This window comes from Leuciscus leuciscus, assembly GCF_965113295.1.
Source record: "Leuciscus leuciscus genome assembly, chromosome: 1".
Classification (NCBI taxonomy): domain Eukaryota; kingdom Metazoa; phylum Chordata; class Actinopteri; order Cypriniformes; family Leuciscidae; genus Leuciscus; species Leuciscus leuciscus.
In genome coordinates, this window is record NC_138725.1 from 72,929,441 (window position 1) to 72,946,725 (window position 17,285).

The 17,285-nt window shown below is 39.7% G+C and overlaps 1 protein-coding gene across 3 annotated transcripts in view; it reads left to right on the forward strand.

Annotated features, from left to right (window-relative positions):
• The window catches only part of LOC309509895 (uncharacterized protein), a 328,406-nt gene that overhangs the window by 160,034 nt on the left and 151,087 nt on the right, over positions 1 to 17,285 (forward strand). For 2 of the 3 annotated variants that reach the window (XM_082184865.1, XM_082184866.1), the window contains exon 10: positions 5,181 to 5,354. In XM_082184865.1, coding sequence (XP_082040991.1) covers positions 5,181 to 5,354 — 174 coding nt within the window. Of the gene's footprint in view, positions 1 to 5,180; positions 5,355 to 12,234; positions 12,361 to 17,285 lie in introns of all 3 variants that reach the window. The other variant, XM_082184868.1, reaches the window with a different exon arrangement.

Sequence of the window (17,285 nt, forward strand, 5' to 3'; positions counted from 1 at the left end):
TAAACACTATTTTAGCACAAATTATGAGCTTATTGGCATTTTTTTTATATAATTATTGACAAAATTCGAATAGGCTATAGTAAAAAAAAATAATTATTTTTAGTTTTGGGTGGGCCTGTTGAAAAGTGCCTGAGCTACAGGACATCGTCTTTCAAAACATAACCTGCGCGAAAGAGAGAGAAAAAATGAATGCTTCATTGTACCCAGCACTTCTGAAAATGCACTTCCGAATGCGTCTCTGTCCCCAGCACATTTCAAACCAAACTGACGCCCATGCTTACGCCGCACGGCTAACCTGCTCCGGGGCAGGTTATGTTCTGGATTCAAGATCTCAGACTGAAGTTTGACCAATCAGTTGAGAGCAAAGAAACATATAGGTGACGTAACTTATTCCCAGTGTCTGTTGCAATGACTTCACCTTTTCTTCCAAATCCTGTGACATCTCAGCGCAAATTGTTTGACGAGCACTTCGTAAAGAAAGAGTTTTTAGCATGACAAAATCCCCTTGCCTTTCCTGACAGTTATTTGTATGAAAGATACAGATTTTCCGCGGAAGCAATGTCTTATCTTTGCGAACTTCTTGAGCCGCACATAAAGAATTTAACACGTAGAATTCATGCACTTACTGTACCTTACTGTCGAGTTTTTTTTGCAAGTGGTACATACTTGCACGATGGGTGACGCACAGAAGCTAGGCGAAAACACGGTTTGTCGAACCATTCGCAAGGTCGCTCTGCAGGAGTACATGAATAGTTTCATTAATAGTGTTCCCCGGACATTTATCGACCATGTCCATAAAAGAGGGCTTTTATAAAATTGCCGGTAAGATATATTGATATATTGATCACATGAACACTTAAAAAAAAAACTAAAAAAAAACACAAATGTACTATATGTTAAGAATTATTTTAAATCTTTTTTATTATTATTCTGTTAATCTTATGATAGGATTCCCTAGAGTCATTGCAACATGTATGCAGTCTATTGCTCCAATTTCCACTGCTCTATAGGGGAACATGAGGCAGCTTATGTTAATAGGAAATCCTATCACAGCCTTAATGTTCAGGTAGAGATGATGTGAATATGTGAGATGATTATTTTCTGTGAGATGAATCTTTAAATTAATAGTAACATTAACAGATATAACAATGATCTACAAAAAATTTCATCTGCAGACGACTTGTGGTCATGAACATATGATCAAGTTTGGATGCCAAATGGCCTGGCTCCAGTGCTAGACTCATGAATTTTCCGTGAGTCTTTGTTGTGTCAGCGCTTTGAGGAAAGCAAGTTAAATTTGGTACAGTACAAAACACTTAATTTGAACTGAGATAGAAAAACCTACACAATAACCCCCTATCATGACCCTCAGACAGGGCCACAGCACCGCTTCAATGTGGCCCTCAGTAAAACCAGAGTGAAGATAGAGATGACCTTTGGCCTCCTAAAGGCACATTTCAACTGTGTTCGGCGCTTCAGAGTCACCAGAGCGGACCACCCAGCTGGTGCAGATGTAGATGTAATCACCATACAATATTACACTTAATAAAAGCACATTGAAACTGCAGATAGGTCTCAAACTGTTTTATTGGTTTTGTGGGATGGGAGGGAGAAAGAGAGCAAGAGAAAGTTGCATTAATAAATATTCATATTAAAGTGTTACTTGGTTAAATAAGTTCACATACTGAGATCAGTTTTATCCAGCTGTTTGATCTCCAATATTATTTTATTTTTATTTTTTTTGGAGCCTCCTCAGCTCACAGACAGAGTGTCTTCATCATTTCCTCCACCCTAATAAATAAAAATGGTCAATGTAAAGCATAACTGTTGTAAAGCAGGTTATGTTTGGTGTTCTGTCTGCTGCACACTGACCTCTGTGTGGGAGACTGTGTGTATGTGTGCTGGCTTCAACAGGGACACTGTATTTCCCTCTACTGCAGAACATACAGTCAGCCATATTTAAAACTTAAAAAAAAAGTAGTAATGTATTGCACACGTACCCAGTGTGACTTGCTTAGAGGAGCCAGCACCAGGGTCAGATTGTACAGCACCTGTAATCACATCCATAATCGGCCGTCCCTTATTACATACTCAGAGCCAACTCGTCCACCACAGTGTATTCTGGTTTTCTGAATTTAACTCTTTATTTCTGTTTGCTGCAAACAAGTGTTTGTGATAAAATGTTCACAAAAATAATAAAAGGTTGTGGTAAATACTCACCACTTTGAATGATATTTTTATATTTTGTCGTTATCTGCTGCCAAGAACATTTGGAGTTAGGGTTGCATCTAAAAATCAATGAATATTAATCTTTCTTAGTACATGCACATTTTTATATATAATAAAAATAGGCTATAGGCTATATTACACGTATAGACTACACATACATAATTTTACATAAATATAGAATGTGTAAGTTAAACAAATACATTAACAATCAGCAATCTTTCTCCAACAGTCTTCTCTTGCTTTGGCAGCAGAGACCATATTGTTTCGAGCTTGAAATACATATTTAAATTCATCGTAATTATGAATGATTATCTCTTGCTCCTCCGCGGAAAAATATATCGCTCTCGCTCTACCTTTGATTGGTTGTTCAGTGTCGATGTCACTCTTTTATGTGCATGCGCGCGTGGAGTAATCATAGCTTAAGGATCAAAGCCTGAGTTGACAGAGAAAGTTGATGAGCTGCATCATGGTACCAATAAAGCCTGATTGCATCGGTTTGGTTTTGTCAACTCAAAACTAATCCTGTAACCCCGAGTTTGTTCAGCTACCTTCATGGTACAGGCCCCTGATCACGGTGATCATATGTCAATGTCAATTGTAAACAGACCCACAGACTCATGCACAACTATCACAAAAGCCTGTAAATAGTCACTGATGCTCGAGAGAAAACACTTTATATAAAGAACCACTACTTTTAAACGGGATCATTTGTGGAAAGCAAGGTATTATACATCACCAATTTTGCAAGGTGAACGAATGAGCTGAACTGTACTTTAAAATTGTCAGGGGTTTTTACTTATGAGATGATCATTTGAATTTGAATCATTTGAATGAATATACATGGCATTAGATTAATTATCTTTTTCTGTGACTAATAATAAACCAAAAAAAATCCCCGGTAGATTTTTATCATGGATTTTTTTCCATGATTTTTATCATTTATCATTTATCATAGGGTGGTTGTGTACACACACTGCCAACACACATTATGTTCAAACACCATGTAAAAGTGCTAGTTAACAAGCTGTAGTTTTATCAGGTGTTTTTCCACATTAAACATTTAGAATGTCCCCAACACATTTTTTCACTGTACAAAATACTAAACTAATCAAGATTCAACGAGCTGCCCACTGTTGCAGGTCACGCTTGAGGGAGATACGCGGCAGTGCAGATCGCGCGTCTCTTTATATGCTGAAGTAAATAAATGGTAGTGGGAAATCCACGTGTTATGAACGTGGCACTTGCAGGAGTTAATAACTTTGTACGCAATACAAATTCCAGGCCCTGTAGATTGTTCAATTAAGCAGAAATCCAAAATGTACCTGTTACATGTTTCTTCAAATTAGAGGAAGGAACTGATATCTTGATTGAATTAATGCTTGAAGAATGTGCTTCCACAGCAGCCATGATTAACAGCAGTTAACAGTTAGTGCCATCTACTGCTGTGGTTAAAGTTTTCTATGTGTGATTTTGTTAATTTACCACTTGAAGGTGATTGGGCTCTCAGGCGAGATCCCAATTAATCAATCACAGACGATTAACGTTGAACATAACTGACTGATAGGGAACTTAGCATCACAATTGGATGTAAATATTTACTAGAGTTGAGCCGGATACTCGCCTCACTGTATAAAGTGCAAAAGAAACTACGAGCATGCAACGCCGTTACGTTGTAAATTACACAAAATAAAAGTAATGCAGGTATGATTTTCATTCTATTCACCAGGAGCAGTTTCCATGTTTCATTAACAGTTCTTGTTAGTATTGTGTATTCACCATGGTAACTGTCGTTTCTATATTAATCCCAAAATGCCACTATTTTTCTTTGTGTTATTTTTTATATTTTTAAATGCCTGTGGTGGCTCATACCAACATTGTATTAACAAAAACTAGTTTGGGACTGCTATTTAATAGCTTTAGCATGGGCCTAATGTTTATTTATTAGTACTAGTCTTTACTATTAGTCATATTCTTACAATTTATGTTAAGTAAAGGGGGACAGTACTTGTGTGTGTGTTAACAAATTTTGTGTAAACGTGTTATAATTTGCCTAATAATATTCTCTCTCTATAGGCAAATTATAACACGTTTACAATTTTTTTTAATATATATATATATATATATATTCAATGTAAATTTTGATAATCATAATTAATAAATCACAATTACAATTCCAAGGGAATAATCAGCAATTATGATTTTTGTCATAATCGTGCAGCCCTAAGGTGAAGAAACCTGTTTATTATTTATTCATTTGATTTTGCTAATGTTCACTGAAAGAGCCGGTTTCAATAAAACTACTTGTGATGTGATATTTGGCTTTGACTTTGACTGAACATTTGCTCTCACTTTGCGGAACAAATATCGGGATATATGTCGTATATCGATATTCAGCCTAAATATATCGGGATATGACTTTTGGTCCATATCACCCAGCCCTAGATGAGATGAAAACTCTTGTTCATTACATTTTACTTCATAATTGCAACCGCATGTGTTGTATTCATTGTTGCAAAACTTGTTCTGTATATAGTTCATTTGTTATCGTGATCAAAACCATTGATCTGAAGCTCAATGCTGATGCTGTCATGTAAATAGTTTTCTAATCAGCAATAAATATAAAAATTTCTGATCAACCCATATCAATTGCATGCTTAAAATAACATACCGGTTAAAGCCCCGCCCATTTCAATACAACCTGACCCACTTCCTGGTTAAATCCCGCCCACTTTCGGGTTAGGCCCCGCCCAGTCCGAGTACAGATACAGATAATTAATATGGTTAACAGATACAGATAATGCTGTACTCGCTCATCCCTAATATTTACATTAATGTTGTATGCAAACAGCTTCTTATCAGAAACATAAGACAATGCACACAATGCTCTCAATCAATTTCTAACTACGTGTAAAGTTTTTATGCTATGAATTTTTTATTGTTGCCCTATTTAGATTGTCTGGCTGTAATCTCACTGATCAGTGCTGTGAAATTGTGGCTTCAACTCTACAATCATCAAACTCCCTCCTGAGAGATCTGGATCTGAGTGACAATAAACTGCAGGATTCAGGAGTGAAGCTGCTGTTTGATGCGCTCCTGACTCCAAACTGTCAGCTCAACATACTGAGGTATTTAACTCTTCTGTGTAAAATATACATGTAGAATATAAATGTTACAGGTAATACTGACATAGTTAAATAAAATAAAAATGTTTTAAGACATGTCTGTTTCATCAAAATATATTGTGTATCACTGCACTGAAAAGACACATGCAAACAAATTTGTGATCGGAATGATTTCCAGCAAAAAAAAATTACCTGTAACAATTGAAGACGTTTTTTAAAGAAGCCCTAGCATTTCTCTCGCATTTCACATAAAGGTGACTGGCACCATTCGTGTCTGAATTAATTTTAATATTGCATGGGGAAAAGAAATCTGATCAGTTATCTGGGGACAGAAGCTTCTATGTGGACAAATTGGTTCTGATTGGTTGATGATCTGATCTTTGTCTTTGTGAAAATTGTCATTATCACATGTCAATGTCAATTGTAAACAGACCCACAGACTCATGCACAACTATCACAAAAGCCTGTAAACAGTCACTGATGCTCAGAGAGAAACACTTTATATAAAGAACCACTACTTTTGAACGGGATCATTTGTGGAGAGCAAGTTATTATATATAACCAATTTTGCAAGGTGAACGCATGAGCTGAACTGTACTTTAAAGGGATAGTTCACTTTGAAATTAATTTTTGGTATGTTTTACCTTACCTCAAGGGCATCCAAGATGTAGGTGTCTTTTTTCCGCAGTAGTTTCAATTTTTATATTTTTAGGTCAAACCGTTCTTGTCTGTCAGTCATATAATGCAGGTTTATGGTCACTGTCTCAAAGAGCATGCACACAGTCCAAATGAAAACAATTCCCCGTCGTCCAAATTAAACAATTCCCCATCGTAAGTACACATTGATGGCCTAAGACACGACACGAGCGGTTTGTGTGAGAAAACGAACAGTATTTATATCGTTTTTACCTCTTATACACAGCCATGTCCAAGTGATCTGATCTGACGTGTGCGCAGACTGGTGCATAGATATATACACTAGATGTCGCCTTGTCTACGGCAGTTAATTGGAACGAATGTCTTTAAGGCAACATCTAGTGTATATATCTATGCACCAGTCTGCGCACACGTCAGATCAGATCACTTGGACATGGCTGTGTATAAGAGGTAAAAACGATATAAATACTGTTCGTTTTCTCACACAAACCGCTCGTGTCGTGTCTTAGGCCATCAATGTGTACTTACGATGGGGAATTGTTTAATTTGGACGACGGGGAATTGTTTTCATTTGGACTGTGTGCATGCTCTTTGAGACAGTGACCATAAACCTGCATTATATGACTGACAGACAAGAACGGTTTGACCTAAAAATTTCAAAATTGAAACTACTGCGGAAAAAAGACACCTACATCTCTGATGCCCTTGAGGTAAGCAAAAACATACCAAAAATTAATTTCAAAGTGAGCTATCCCTTTAAAATTGTCAGGGGTTTTTATTTATGAGATGATAATCTGAATTTGAGTTATTTGAATGCATATACAAGGCATTAGATTAATTTTTGTTTAATCATTTGTGAGGCCTTAAAGGTCCCATGACATGCTACTTTTTGTAGGCTTTAATATAGGCCTTAGTGGTCCCTAGTACTGTATCTGAAATCTCTTTCCAAAAATGCAGCCTCGGTGCAGAATTATAGCCACTACAAACCAGTCCCAGAATGAGCTACCTTCAGACGGGCCGTTTCAGTGTCTGTAGCTTTAAATGCTAATGAGGAGGAGAAAGGCAGCGCAAGGTGGAGGGTGGGTGTGGCCTTGACCATCTTGCGCAACGGTACCATGCATGTTTACGTTGGATATATTGCAATGGCACGAAGACACGCAGTCGTTCAAGCATTTCAGTTTGATCCAGATGGAAAAGCAACAGATGAAGAAGTTGCAACTCAGCGGCTCCAGCAGGACGTTTCCGAATGGTTAGTTTAAAATATTATGTCTGGATACGGTACTTTATTCGGATGGTTTACAGTTATTATCATGTAGCTAACGCGAACCTACTGTTGCCTTTTCATGAGAGATCGGTAACGTCTGTAATTTATCTTATTACAATTACATCAAGCTCTGCGATCTTGAAATGCAGATATCGCGCGCGCCATATAACCAACAGGAAAACGGTTATCCAAATAACAAAGTGTACAACACTCGCGTTACAGTGTGTGTATTCACACACATACTTGATGCTGTCTACCTTTACATTAGCGCAAGTAACTGCATAGCTAATGTTACAGCCACATTATACGTGTGAACAAGCTAGGTAACCATAAACAGTAAAGCAACACACTTATATATCATTAGTTGACTTACTTGTCCGAGGTGTGTAGCTGAGCCAAAGAGAGTTGGTACTGATCCAGACTTTAGTTTCAGACGTTCAGCAAGCCCAGCTCTGTATTGACTCTTTGGTGTTCATTTGTACATCCAATTATTGAGCAATTGTTATGCTTCGCTCGCTCAAAAGCCATGATATCTCTCGTGGACAAACTAAAATCGCGCGTGCGCGTTCCTACTTCCTAGCTCATTTTCTCATGGGCGGAAAATATTCTCTGGGCGGGCAAAGCAGAGACAGGGGAGGTAACATTTCTCCTTATAACGTCATAAGGAGGAGATTCAAGATCAGCCCGGTTGAGCTTCCATTTTCTCAAAGGCAGAGAAAGATAGCAAAAGCTCGATTTACACCGATTAAAATTTCTAGAAACGTGGGGACCATATACAGGCTAGGGGAACTCATATTAATGTTAAAAAACCTCAGAAAGTGAAAATTTCATGTCATGGGACCTAAACACTGAGTGAGCTATTGTTGCACATAAAATATCAATGTTCAGATTAGTGCAAAGATCCAAAATGGAGCCAGTTTTAGCATTTTTGTGATAAAAAAATGAGAATCACTAATATTATCAAACAGTTAACCATGGGCTATCTTCTCAGTTCTCACGCATGTGTCGTGGCGATCTCGTGAACTCACGTCAGAGGCCCACACGTAAGAAAATGGATAGTTGAATAAAGTCGTTATTTTTGTTTGAGTATTCTCGTCACTTGATAAACTTAAGGTTGAGCCACTGTAGTCACTTGGACTATTTTAACAATGTCTTTACTAACTTTTCTGAGCCGGCAGATATCAATGACCTTGCAGCCTATGAAAGAGTGAGATAGCTCTCAGATTTCATCAAAAATATCTTAATGTGTGTTCCGAAGATCAACGAAAGTCTTAAGGGTTTGGAACAACATGAGGCTTAGTAATTACTGACAGAATTTCCATTTTTGGGTGAACTAACCCTTTAACACAGACTACATTGTAATTCCATTCCATTGAAAATGTTACAATTCAAACTTAAATGTACAAATTGTTATAAAATGGGGGCATCATCCCTTTCCTTTCACACAGCTACATTTAAGGAAAGAAAAATTTGCATTAAATATGGAAGTATTTCTGGGGAAACTTTTTCAAAAGAATAATAAACAAACACGGGTCTCTTTGTGAGGCTTAAGCGGTCTCTGCGAATAAGCTTCTCTATTGGCAGTGTCCAAAACTGACTGGAACAAACAATTATTTGGTGGTTTGTATGAAAGGGATCAAACAAAAATCGTTTTTTATTAAAGGGCACCTATTATGCCCCTTTTCACAAGATGTTAAATAAGTCTCAGAGTGTGTATGTGAAGTTTTAGCTCAAAATATCCAACAGATAATTTTTTACAACATGTTTAAATTGTCACTTTTTGGGGCTGAGAAAAATGCGCCGTTTTAGTGTGTATCCCTTGAAATGCAAATGAGCTGCGGCTGTCAGCACAGAGGGCGGAGCCTCACGAGCTCGCGCTTCAGTGTCAGGACAATCTCATCTCACAGAATGATAATATCAAAACAGAAACTCTCAGTAGCGGTGTTCATTTCAACCCGGAGTCGGACAATAATGCCCACAGAGCCAGAGAATATATGATGTAAGGAGATAGAACAGGTATAGTTTAGTTTAATTATGGTTATGACTTATTTTTCATCTGCTTTTATCCACTATTAATACAAGCCTGTTGCAGCGGACCATGTCTGAGTGATGGCCAAAAATATACTGATGAGTTTAATGAAGTTTATTGTACATCACACAAAATATTCATCAGTTTTACTCCAGAAAATCACTGTAAGAGTTGAATAAACACAGTATAAGAAGTGCCCATTAAAGTCTTATCCATAAACTCTTTGTCTCCCTTTCATTATCATCAACATACACAGCGAAGTACACAAAACACTCATTACAACTAACAGTAGAAAAATACACACCTTTTCAGGGGGTGCTTAATAAACTGGTAAACTTTTATATCCGTAAAACGACTCAGATGAACTGTAATAAAGTGCGCGCTCTCCCTTCCATTACTGCTGTGACCACTATCGTTCTGGAGACTGTAAGCTTGATCATGAACAGTTGGTACAGATCCATCCTCGAGTAACAACGAGAGTAAATGAAGACTGCTATGTTCATTCTTACATCCAACAACAAAACACCTCAATCGCTTAGGAGACATTCTTGTCTACAGCTGCTCTGGTGTGGAAACAATGGTGGACTGTGTTTAGCTCACTCAGGGCAGGTCTATGCTAAAACTGCAGTCTCAATCAACAGTCGTGGGAGGGGCCTGTGCAAAACACTGCCCAGAATCTGAGAATGGCTTTTTCTGAGACAGTGTTTATGATTGTATGTAAGATGACCATGTAAAAGTGAATTTTGCATAATTGCCCTTTAACAAGCTGTAGTTTTATCAGGTGTTTTTCCACATTAAACATTTAGAATGTCCCCAACACACTTTTTCACTGTACTAAATACTAAACTCATCAAGATTCAACGAGCTGCCCACTGTTGCAGTTCACGCTTGAGGGAGATACGCGACAGTGCAGATCGCGCGTCTCTTTATATGCTGAAGTAAATAAATGGTAGTGGGAAATCCACGTGTTATGAACGTGGCACTTGCAGGAGTTAATAACTTTGTACGAAATACAAATTCCAGGCCCTGTAGATTGTTCAATTAAGCAGAAATTTGAAATTGACTTGTTACATGTAATGGAAGGTAGACTACTTTTATTATTAAAGTGATAGGCTATTATAATTAAATTGCCACGCAACAATTTCATAGCGCATCACCGTATAACCAACGCGCTGTGAGGATAATAAAATATTACATAGAAGCTTACTCCTCCTCATTTAAAATTGTCTAAAACATTTAGGTCGATTACAATGAATTATAGACATATAATTAATTATTAACAGTCTATAATATGTCCAAACACTGCAATAATTCATCATTGAAAAGTAAAAACAGCTTTATTTTAAAAAACATTTTTTAACAAATTAATAAAAGAGGCATAGTGTACATCGCAGGTGGCTTGGACGAAGTGGGTAATGGTTAATCCATTTTACAACACGAACTGGAGGTAAGCAGCAGTAATTTGTAGCTAGTTTGAACTACAGAACTTAAAGATCTCCCTTTTTTCGTTTTTTATTTATTTAAATTTGTTTTGCTGCAGATGAAACTGTTTTCGCGCAGGCGCAGTGAGGGAAAAAACACTGAGTTCAGGGCAATCGGCTCGTAGCTCTGCTTCAACTATGCGATATAGTCACGAGGAGCGACCAAAATTTCTAACATGCCAGAAATTCATCCGACCATCCGATTGCCGGTCAGGAGAGGTTTATCGCCTCTCGTTTCCCCCTGTACACTGCACGAACACTGCACGACAAACGACGCACGACAAAGCTGAAAATCGGCCTGACCCGAAAAAGAGTTGCACGAGTCAGAATTCGGCTCAAAATCCGACGAAAATCGCACAGTGAATGACGATTAACGTTGAACATAACTGACTAATAGGGAACTTAGGGAACAACCACCAAAGATTGTCCGATCAGAACAATTAAGTGATGTCCTTTTAGGAGGAGCTACACTCAAAAAAACAGTTGTCTACATTTATGTATTTTAATTGCATATAAAATTTCCATCCATTAGGATTACATAGTTTTAACATGAACAAATTGATAATCTGAATGTGATTCATATTTGTCATTCATACATAAATGAAACGAGTACGATTTATGTAACTGTATTAATAAACTGAATGTGATTCATATTTGTCCGTCATACATGAATGAAACGGGTAAGATTTATGTGACAGTACACAGCAAAATGCCCATGTTAAATTAACACTGTGCACACTACTGAGTGTTAAAGTACCATTGAAGCAGTGCTGAAGTTAGTGGGATAATTAAGTGATGATTGAGCATTAATGATAAACACCTGCTATTAACAAGCAGAATCAACATTTGAAGTCACCATGATGGAGATCAGTGTTTGCTTTAGTTGGGCTCTTGACCCTTGACTTTTTAACATTAGTTTTTTTTTCTCTGGCTCCTGTAACTTTGTGTTTATAAAGCACATTTATTACATCAAGGAAAGCTACAATTATTTAGAATGTCTTGCGCTACTAATAATAATGATCATACTTTTACTAAACTGTGTCAGTGTCCAGGTCCTTAGCACAGTCTGGGTCCTATCTATAGTTAGTGACTGACTGCCTGACTAAATCACAACAGTGAATTAAACTACTACACATATTCAAAGAACTGTATGAACATATTCATGACTGGCACTAAGTGTAGTACAACCACTTTAGCACAAAAAGGACCACTATTGGATATATAAGTAACTGTGTGTGTGTGTGTGTGTGTGTGTGTGTGTGTGTGTGTGTGTGTGTGTGTGTGTGTGTGTGTGTGTGTGTGTGTGTGTGTGTGTGTGTGTGTGTGTGTGTGTGTGTGTGTGTGTGTGTGTGTGTGTGTGTGTGTGTGTGTGTGTGTGTGTTTGTGTTTTTGCATCCTTTGTATAGTATCTGTAAAAATGAAGCACACTAACATGAACACTTGATGTTGTAGATTATCTGGCTGTATGGTGACAGAGGAAGGTCGTGCTGCTCTGGCATCAGCTCTGAGTTCAAGCCCTTCACACCTGAGAGAGCTGGATCTGATCTACAGTCACCCCGGACCCGTAAATCTCTACAAGTATGTAACAGTAACAATCCTCCTGTCTTCTGTGTATATATGGGAGAGAATTTGCCATTGTTTCTGTGGTGGACAAAAGATGCTTCTTTAGTTCTTTAGTGCTATGTTTCACTAGGGGTCTATGAGAGCATTATGCACATTATTTGCAAAAAATCTAATATATATTCAATTTTTTTTTTTTTATCTGAATGTTCATTCATTATTTAAAACTATATTTTTGTCCTGAATGGAAGCTCAGCTTCTCTTTGATGATTGGATATGCTTTCAAATAAAGAGGAATTTGCGGAGGATTTGATACACACCCGATCCTGAGCGTCATCGACATATTTCTAATCTTGTAAAATGCTCCCTATACACCGAGTACACGTGATCGAGAATTAAAAAAGCGAAAGTGAAAAGCGAGCTTGCATTCAAATGCGATTACCCCCTACCCTTTAAATTTATCCTGTCATCAGAAGAGCAACTTCTCCTTTGGAACGTTGAACGTTTGAAATGTTGGAGAGCGTTTACTTTTACTTCACTACATTCCAAAACATAATATAATACTTTTTACTCCATTACATTTCATAAAAACGTATTGTTTGTTGTTGATTCAAGCTGAAATTGACACATGCCCCGAAAAATAGCCATGTCCAATTCACGAACAAACTGATTCTATCCAATGAACCTGCAGAATTGGTTCATAATTCACACTGAATAATTAATTTGTAAATCAGACTGATCCGTCTGCAGCTGTCCTTGATTCAACAGCTGTGTGTTTGACTTGAAGCTGTGCTGCACAGACCGATCAGTGTATGATTCAGTGTATGAATCAAATTACCACGAGAAGTAATTTGATGTCATACACCGATCGGTCTGTGCAGCGCCACTTCAAATTTGACACCTAACAACTCACTGATTCAAATGAACCAGTCAAAATGAGGCAAGATCCAGGATGTCGTCAGAACTTGAACATGCATGCGACTGATGGTGTGAAAATTAAGTTAGTAATGCCGAATTTTAGTATTTATTTTTGTAAATGAAAAGCATATTTAGATCATGACTGTCATATATCTGTGAAGTAAATATGCTGTGAAAGACTTAACCATTTAATCCCATTGAAATGTTTAAATTTCCACATTCGTGTGTCACCGCCTACACTGAGATTTTAAGTAAAATACCTCAAATGAACGGCCCTACATCTTCCCTGCTGATGTAGTTGTTTCAAATGATATAAAAGTGGTATTTCTGCATAGTTTTTTCTTAAGATGTTAACGCATTTTACCCCATATGACATCTGTACGTTGTCTTGTAATTTGTAGCCTCACAATTAGCTACACAAATATAGTTTTTCCTCATTTTTTTAAAAACTATTTGGTATATTATTTCACTTGTTTGCACACTTAAATTGTCAGTAACTTCAGTTGATATTTTAGTTTCTTTAAGTTTAAAGCTTTGATAGTGTATAATACGATTTGGTAATAAAAGTTGTGCTTACAGATCAATGCATATTAAATGTCTGCACTAATTGTTCTTATTAGTGCTGACTATTATTTAGTGTGACTAGTGCTGCCTAGAATAAATATATAGTTCATTGATACTTATTTTACTTGAAAGCATAAGATCCCACCCTCCCTTCAGAGCGTCTCCAAAGCCAAGCCTCCTTCAAAACACATGAACGCGTACAGCAGAGAGCAAACAAAAGCATCACAAGAGATGGCGTTAAATTATCTCATGTCTCAAAGCACATAACATTACAATAATAACAAACATAAACAACTTAAACAGCACTGACCTGTACACCTGACTGGTGCAGATTCATTTCGCCGTTGATAGTGTTGACATGGAAACGCATAAATTTGAGCCATGAACCGCTCCAAGTATAACTTCACAGGCTTCTTTATCTTAAAAATTATAGTATTTATGGCGTGAACTCAGCATAAGTTCACTGCTTTGGTTCAGGAAGAACAGTAAAAGGTGGCTGCTGATTGGGTTGCGGTGTTCGGTGACTGACGTCTGTCTAAAGGCTGGAATACACTACACGACTTTTAAAATCTGAACAGATTTTTAAACTGCAGGCATCAAACACTTGCCGACTTTGTGAAAGTGTGTTCCAGAGAACACACTTCGTGTGACGTTGTTCAAGAGAGGCGTGTTACGGATGTGTTTTAGTGAAGCGCTGCGGATCTTCTGGCCCCCACCACCCTCCACCAATATCATATACTGTACAATAGATGAGCACGGAGGCCCACATAAAACAGAAGATGGTGATGTTGTTGTAAAACCTTTATTTTAAAAGTTAAACGTTTATATAAAAATTACAACTAATAAAAACTAACAAAAAGCAAGAAATTGTTAAATAATAATAAATCCAATTTTAAAAAAGTAGCAGCAAAATAATGTTTTTTTCCCATTAGTGTGTTATAATTCATAAATCAAAAAGTAAACATTTAGAAATTGACAAGAATGCAATCAAATAAATTTTTTTTTATAATTTATTGTCTTATTTTTTTAATAAAGATAATATGGAACTGGTAATATTATTAAATAACGCAAATTTATTCATTCAAGTGCAGTGTGTTGTATTTGTGTTTTCTTGATGTAATAAATACATCATCAGCCGGCTGGTAATGCAATGCGTCGTGACTCTATTTACAAAAGTGTAAAAGACAGGGATTTTGAACACGTAATCATTCGGTCGATTGTGGTGCGCACCGATAATGAAGAGTGACAGTACCCGGCAGGCTGTAGACGGTAGTTTTCTTATTCCCAGCGAAATAAGAATACACTAACCCGTCTTTACAACCCGTCTTGGATACAACAACTCTCCTGGCCTCCCTCTCCTTCTTTTCATGACGTTCCCTTTCGAGAGGTCTCTCCTATTGCGTAAGTAGCTTACGCTATGGGACAACTCCTTTTCTTGAGAATATTGAAGCCAAAATTTTTGAAACGCAGTGCAGCTGCACAGCATACACAGATGAGCGGCGAGAGCGATCATTGGCTGTGCTGCGGCAACTGCATGAACCTATGACAGGGCGGCTCAGACGCGTAGTCCAATCAGGGCGATTTGCGCCCTTCCGCGTCAGAGCCCGCCAGGATGGGCGTGACCAGAGGCTATAAATTCAGCCCATCGGGCCGTCAAAGTCTAGATTTAATCTCCTTCAGCGAACTTCCACTTCGCTGATTCTCTGGATTACAAGCCTTTCGCCGCCGTCGACGAGCAACCCAGCGGAACAAGCCCCTACTTCGCAGATCTGAGGACGCCGGCTTCCTTCGCCGCCTTCAGCCCGCTGTTCTGCTGTGCCATCCGGCGCGCCGGATCCTTTTTGCTGTGTTCGCTGCCGCGACACTTTCTAAAAGAGAAATTTCACGCGGGCGTTGTTTCAAATGCACTTGTTTCAAGTGCAGAGGCCCTCTCCTCGGTGGAGATCGCCACATCCTCTGCGCTTCCTGCCTGGGCCGGGACCACGCAGAAGCTGCACTTGCCAAGGGCAGCTGCCCTGAGTGCGACCAGATGGATCTCCCCACTCTGCGGGTTCGCCTTGCCGTCTTCACCGAGGATGATCCCTCCACTTCCGCTCTCTCTCGCCCTTTGCTCGAGCTGCGTAAAAAAAAGCGCCGTTCACAAAGGATGCCTGAGCGGACAGCGACTAGCGATTTTCACGCTGGCACAGTCCCTGCATGCTTCGCTCTCTCTGGATGATTCCCCCTCGCCAGTTCACTTCATGCAGGCGGACCAGCACCCCTCTTTGCGAGCGGCAGGTCTCGTCTCCTTCGGAGCGTCGGACAACGAGGAGGACAAAGCTGACAGCCTTTATCTTGCTGCATCTGTAGATTGGACGGGCTCCGCTTCAGACCCCGTACCATCGACCCAAGCAGCACAAGGGCGAACTTGGACTCTGAGACCATTCGTGTTCTCTCCAAGGCCGTCGAAGACCTCGGGATGGATTGGTCTTCCCCGGAAGAGCCTGCACGCAGCAGGTTAGATGAGTGGTTCCTGCAGGGGCGCCGGCAGGCCCCTCAGCAGAGACCCGCCCCATTTTTCCCGAAAGTACATGACGAGCTCATTAAGTCGTGGAAGGCGCCACACTCAGCTTGCCTGAAACATTCCTTTTCCCCGACGCTCTCCTCCGTGGAGGGCGAAGGATAAAGGATACGAGGCGATTCCTCCCCTCGAAGAGGCCGTGGCCGCCCACCTCTGCCCACCCACTGCTGCCGGATGGAAAGCCAAAGCTTCTCAACCTGTCGAAGCCCTGCCGCACTACTTCAGCTCTCGCCGGTCGCGCATACACCGCCGCCGGCCAAGCTGCATCGGCGCTTCACACTGTGGCTGTCCTCCAAGTGTTTCAGGCCAAGCTTCTCCGTTTTATGGACGAGTCTGGACCCGAACCGGAGGCTTTTAAGGACCTACGCAGCGCCACTGACCTGGCCCTGCGAGCCACGAAATCAACAGCCCAGTCCATCGGCCGCAGCATGGCGAACCTGACTGTTCTCGAGCGGCACCTGTGGCTCACGCTCACGGACATGAAGGACGAAGATAAGGCAGCTTTTCTCGACGCGCCTATCTCCCCCAGTGGGCTGTTTGGTCCAGCCGTTAAAGGGTTTGCCGAGTGCTTCACCGAAGCTCAGAAGGCGTCGCAGGCTATGCGCCATTTTCTGCGTAAGCGCTCTGGCTCCGCCTCGAGCCGCCAGAAGAAAGATTGCGTTGGATCCCGAGCCTCGCAATACTTCCTAGCTACGGGAAGAAGGAAAAGGGAGAGTTTGAGTCCCGCCGAGGCCGGACCGATCTCCCTAAAGTTTATCAAACATTCTCCAGTCCCCTCCTCACAGGCGGCTGGAAATGCCTATATTGCAGTCAGTGGGCCGGTTACAAAACACGCTCACCTGCAAACAAACGCCGTTTTAACTGCGACACACACAAACCACGAAAAGAGCCCTTTTCTGTC